The following is a 6,000-nucleotide window of genomic DNA, read 5'->3' as shown; positions in this document are numbered from 1 at the left end:
CTCTCCTCTCATGCAGTTTTGGTCCTCATCCTGTGAACGGGTGGAAAAGAGTCCCATGAGAGTGGCTGCATTCTGTCCCTGGAACAGGGCACCCGCTCCCTAACACAGACCCTCTTGGAGGAGAGCATGCCACTTTGGTGTTTTGGACAGCACCTGTCCTAGCACATGGCTGGCTCTCAAGCAGCGGGGAGGAGCCATGGCTCAGTGGTAGAGCATCTGCTTGGCACACAGAAGGTCCCGGGTTCAAACCCTGGCTTCTATGAACTTGAATGCCTTTCCCAGAAGCCGCTGCCAAGCATCGAGCCTGGGAGCTTCTGCATGCAAAGCAAAACATAAAAGAGGAGTGCTGTGGCTCAGGGGCAGCGCATCTGCCTGGCACGCAGAAGGTCCCCGGTTCAATCCCCGGCGGCATCTCCAGTTAAAGCAGTGGTTCCCAACCTTATTTTGACCAGGGACCACTAGGACTTTTTTGTTCGGTGCAGGGACCCCAAGGTTCAAAATAAAAATTCCGAGAATTTGAAAATAAACTTTAATCATAACTGTTAGTTAAACATTAAACTTAGAATAATATTTGAATATATATTTTTATAATAAGAGAACTTTTAATTGAAAATATTAATTTATTATGGGTTTATAACTTTGTTTCGCGGACCTTAATTTAGTTCTCGCGGACCCCTGGGGGTCCACGGACCCCTGGTTGGGAACCAGTGAGTTAAAGGGACTAGGCAGGTAGGTGATGGGAAAGACCCCTGCCTGAGACCCTGGAGAGCCGCTGCTGGTCTAAGTAGACAATACTGACTTTGGTGGACCAACCAAGGGTCTGATTCAGTAGAAGGCAGCTTCATGTGAAAAGTCAAGATGATGGCAGGCCATGGATGAGTGGTAGAGCATCTGCTTGGCATGCAGGAGGTCCCCGGTTCAATCCCTGGCATCTCCAGTTAAAGGGACCAGGCAAGTAAGTGATGGGAAAGACCCCTGCCTGAGACCCTGGAGAGCTGCTGCCGGTCTGAGTAGGCAATACTGACTGTGATGGACCCAGGGGGGTCTGGGTCAGCAGAAGGCAGCTTCAAGTGTTCACGTGTTTATTGCAGCAGAAACTTTGGCGGGCCAGTGCATCCGGGCGCCTTCCTCTTTGCACGCGCCTACTGCAGAATCCTAACCCAGATCCCCCAGCCCCCTATTTGCGTGCCAAGGTCGGAGCCCCCTCCCCACGCCGCTTCCTGGAGCCCCCTCCCCACGCCCCTTACCTCCTCTGCAAGTCCAGCCCAAGAAGGCCAGAGCCCACTCCGCACGCTCAGACGCTCCGAGCGTACTGCGCGTGCGCGGCTGAAGGGCAGCTGCCCGTTCGAGCTTCGGGAGCCGCAGAGCGCATGCGCCGAGTTTGGCGCCTCTCGGCCGTCCGTCCGTCCTTCCTTCCTTCCCCCTCCGGCGACCCGTAGCGCGGCGCCCTTTCACCCCCAGCGGCGCCGGCGTGGAAGGCGGGGCGGCCATCTTGTGGCGGTTGGGCGGCCGTGAGGGGGAAAGGGGCCCCGGAGAGGGCGAGGCCGGGCTGGGCCAGGCCGGGCCGGGCGGAGGCCTTGCTCGCAGCGGGCGGGGCCCTGGGCGGCCTCCCGCGCCGCCATGTCCTCCTTCTCGGAGTCGGCGCTGGAGCGGAAGCTGTCGGAGCTGAGCAACTCCCAGCAGAGCGTCCAGACGCTGAGCCTGTGGCTCATCCACCACCGCAAGCACGCCGGGCCCATCGTCACCGTCTGGCACCGCGAGCTCCGTAAGGGTGAGGAGGTGGCCGGGCGCGGCAGGCCCGCGAGGGAGGCCCCCGGCCCGGCAGCGCGGGACGCCAGCGAGGCTGAGCGGCGGCGTAAAGGGGGGCGGGGCGGGCAGAGGCTTCGTTCCGGCGGGGCGGGGCGCGCCGGAGTCGGCGTGTTTGGCGGGGAGGGTCCGCTTCCCGAGGGCAAAAGTGCGCCCTTTAATTGTCCTCGTCGTGCGGTTAGGCCCGGAGGTCTCCTGGGATCACCGACCCTCCCCAGGCTCCACCCCCAAATCTCCAGGATTGCCCCAGCCTGGAGCTGGCAACCCAGTCTTAGCCTCAGTAGTATTGAATAGCGTTCATAGTCATCCTGGCCCAGCTACTTCCTCCGTCATGTTTGTTTGTTATAGGCTCAAGGCAGAACTTTAATAAATGCAAAGTATATGAAAAAAAAATTCGTGTAAGTTTTCAGCAGGTGTTTTCTTAGGCCATTTATTACTGGGCTTTTCGCCTGAGAGCCAGCGTGGTGTCTTGGTTAAGAGCGGTGGTTTGGAGCGGTGGACTCTGATCTGGAGAACCGGATTTGATTCTTGCCCCTCCACATGCAGCCAGCTGGGTGACCTTGGGCTAGTCACGCTCTCTCAGCCCCACCTACCTCACAGGGCACCTGTTGTGGGGAGGGAAGGCGATTGTAAGCCGGTTTGAGTCTCCCTTAAGTGGTGGAGAAAGTCGGCATATAAAAACCAACCCTTCTTTTTCTTCTTCAGCAAGGACTGAAGGAGTTTACAAAAGGATAGTTTATAGAAGCAAAAACATACAAAAGCACAAATTAAAGCTGGTCACAACACCCCCGTTCTCATAATTCGTTTTCTAAAGAATTAGGCGTTGGCACAGTCTGAGAAACAACAGCAGGGGCCTTCCTGAGAAAACGGTTTATCCAGAAGCCGGGCACCACGGAGAATGCTCAAGGACAGACAGCCGCCAATTTTACCTGTTTGCCAGGTGGCACCTTCGAAAGGCCTTGCTGAAATGAGCAGAGCGGCCACGCTAACTATCTTTATTTTGGAGTGGGGGGTTGTATGCAAAACAAAAACAAAACCCAGGGCAGGGACTACACGTGGAGCCCAGCTCTCCTTGGAGAGAGGCTAGAGTTTGAATCAAATAAATCTGCAGCTCCTCTGGAAAAAACCCCTGATGGACTCAAAAGGGCCACTGGTGTTTTGTCACTGGAGCAAGAATTCTGGCGGGGTGTGAGCTTTCGGGAGTCACAGCTCACTTCTTCAGCCCAGGCTCACGAAAGCTCCTACCCTGCCAGAAATTTTGTGAGTCTTCAAGGTGCTAGTGGACTCTTCCTCTTTTTTACTGGTACAGACACACTAACATGGCTACCCACTGCAGCAAGAATGTTAAGCCTGTGTGGCTACTAGAAGTGGTATTTGGCTACCAGCCCAGTTGTAATCTGCAAGCTATAGTTGGACTTCTGTCTGCAAAGGGAAAACTTTCTAGTTTCTTTTTTTTTTTTTAATGGGTGGGGACGCTATTTTCTAGTGCCATATGTCTTCTGTAATGTATAGCCAGCAGCTGAAGTTAAAATACTGTTGAGGGTAGATAGCTGTATCAAGGGTGTTTGAGATGTTACTTCCGGGAAAGGGGTTTTTGGAAGGAGAGAGGCTCTCTTTCAGGCCTAGAAAAAAGACGCAATGAAGCTAAAAATGTACCTCTGATCAGTTGTGTGAAGGAGATGCTGATGAAATAGAGACAGCCTTTAAGTGTAAAAGGTAAAGGTCCCCTGTGCAAGCACTGGGTCATTCCTGACCCGTGGGGTGAAGTCACATCCCGACGTTTACTAGGCAGACTTTGTTTACGGGGTGGTTTGCCAGTGCCTTCCCCAGTCGTCTTCCCTTTACCCCCAGCAAGCTGGGTACTCATTTTACCGACCTCGGAAGGATGGAAGGCTGAGTCAACCTTGAGCCGGCTACCTGAAACCAACTTCCGTTGGGATCGAACTCCGGTCGTGAGCAGAGCTTGGACTGCAGTACTGCAGCTTAACACTCTGCGCCACAGCGCTCTTACTAAATAAGTATAGGAGGCATTTATGCTTGACTTGTCATGGATCCTTGAGAAGGGTGGGAAGTAATAAATATACGGCAGTAGTAAATGTCACAGCACACCGTTATTTGCTCTTGAACAGTGGGTGAAAAGTCACACTTGTTCTTTTCTGGATTAATTTTGTACTCTTTAATAACAAGTTAGCATAATCATTCTGCTTCACAATCATGTGCATGGGAAGACTGGAAGCGTTCGCTCCAGCTGCCCTGGCTGGGACTCCAAGGATAGGTTTAAAACTGGTGAATCTGTGGTGAACTGAGAGTAAAACAAAAGGGTTGTCTTGCAAGAAGAGCACAGCAGATAAGGATGTTCTATGGAAGACTGATGCACACCTTTCCCATTAGGAAACAAAATGCAAATATCCATGCCAGCATGTCCTCAAAGTAACAGTTAGTGTGAGGCTGTCACTTATTTTATTTTGTTTTTATCCCTTTTTTTTTCTCCAAAAAGTTAAAGGTAGCGTACCTAGTTTTTTCCTCAACAACCTGCGAGGTAGGTTAGGCTGTGAGAAAACTGGTCTGAGTTTATGTGCTGATTCCCCACTCCTCCGCATGAAGCCAGCTGGGTGGCCCTTGGCTAGTCACAGTTCTCTCTGAGCTCTCTCAGTCTCACCTACCTCACAGGGTACCTGTTGTGGGGAAGGGAAGGTGATTGTAAGCAGGTTTGATTCTCCTTAAAGGTATAGAAAAGCAGTGTATAAAAACCAACTCTTCTTTTTCTTCTTCTTGAATGTTTTGTGGGGGTTTGAAGATAGTTCTCCCCAGGCCTAACCTGACAGTCTCCGGCTTTCATCCTCCATTTTGTTCCGAGTTGCCAGTCCTCTGCTCTGGTTGTGCCCTGGTTTCCATTAATATACATTAGGGTTTAAGCTAGAATAATTCTAGGTCTGCATGCATGCCAAGTGTGCAGCTGTCCTAAAAGGCCATGGCCCCGGCCTGGCGGAACTCTCTCCAATAAAACCAGGGCCCTGCAGGACTTGACGCAGTTCCGCAGGGCCTGACGCATGTTCCGCGAGGCCTATGGTTGAGGGAAGCAACGGTTTCCAGCGTAGCTGGCCTCCCTTCCTGTTCCCCTAGCTGACGTTTATTTCATCAGATCTTCTAATAGGGGACCTAACTGCTTCCCCAGGCCAGCTTGCTGCCCTGGGTGTCAGTAGACAAGCGCCATTCGATTTGATTTTAAATTAGAGATGTTGGGTTTTAGCTTGGGGGGGGAGTAATTTTGCATACTTTTATTGTGTTTATTGTGTTTTTATCTGATGTTAGCCACCCTGAGCCTGGCTTTGGCCAGGAGAAAGGGTGGAATAACAAGCCTGAAAATAAATAAATAAAATGTTCCTAAGGAGCAGAGGTCCTCCTAGCAGTGTGTTGGCCTTGGGTATTGAAGCCCCGTGGGTAGGCTGCATTTGGCTCTCCCCATCAAAATCTCAGTGTCCTTAAATATTTAGTGTGTAAGGCTAGCCAAGAGGTTATTTGAGAAGGACATTACAAAATATATGTAATATATAAACGTACTAACAAGCTGTCAGTCTGTGGGTTCCTGGTACTGGTGCATCAGAAGTGGCAGCTGTGCTGTCAGGGGTGGAGATCTGACAATCTTGAATTCCAATTAAAACGTTAGCACCATTTTCTGTTTGTTGTGGCTTTTTGAATGACACCTCGTCAATGTAATTGGGCAGCTTGGCTCTGGAGCCTGTTGCCTTCATGCAGCCAGTGGTTGAAGTGTTCGTTATTGTCTGGGTCGCGCAGGGGCATGCACACCAGTGGAGTCCTGTAGGCCACCCGAAACAAATGAGGCATGTGCTCAAGGAAGCCGTGAACAAATGAATTCTGTTTTATCTTTTCAGCACTGATTCGCATATCTGAGCAGCAGTCTTCAGCGGACAGATTGTTCCAGAGCCGTGGTTTGGGGCAGCAGAAACCAGAAAGTTTAATATCTTGTCAGAATCCATCCTAGTGGCAGCTGTAGGAGGAGGGGCTGAAAAGTGGGGCACCGAGATGCAGATGGCTCTGTGCACTTGGTTTGTTTGTCTTGCTTCTCCATTCATTTCAAGGGCAGGGCCTCAGCATTGAGTCTCCTGCCTTGCCTCCTTCAAATGCGGGCAGAAGTTCAGTTCTGCTGCTCAGGCGATGGGCTGCGGCCCTTCA

General features: G+C 51.6%; 1 protein-coding gene across 1 annotated transcript in view; it reads left to right on the top strand.

The window, feature by feature from the left end:
- The first annotated feature begins 1,620 nt into the window (after nucleotides 1–1,620).
- Nucleotides 1,621–6,000, top strand: part of RPRD1B (regulation of nuclear pre-mRNA domain containing 1B) — a 52,362-nt gene continuing 47,982 nt past the window's right edge. Inside the window, exon 1 of the mRNA XM_056844210.1 lies at nucleotides 1,621–1,771. Within this exon, the coding sequence (XP_056700188.1) occupies nucleotides 1,621–1,771 (151 nt within the window). The remainder of the gene's footprint in view (nucleotides 1,772–6,000) is intronic.

Source organism: Euleptes europaea, chromosome 2 (genome assembly GCF_029931775.1).
Source record: "Euleptes europaea isolate rEulEur1 chromosome 2, rEulEur1.hap1, whole genome shotgun sequence".
In the NCBI taxonomy this organism is placed as follows: domain Eukaryota; kingdom Metazoa; phylum Chordata; class Lepidosauria; order Squamata; family Sphaerodactylidae; genus Euleptes; species Euleptes europaea.
The sequence above is the reverse complement of the archived record's forward strand: the minus strand, read 5'-3'. Positions and strand labels throughout refer to the sequence as shown.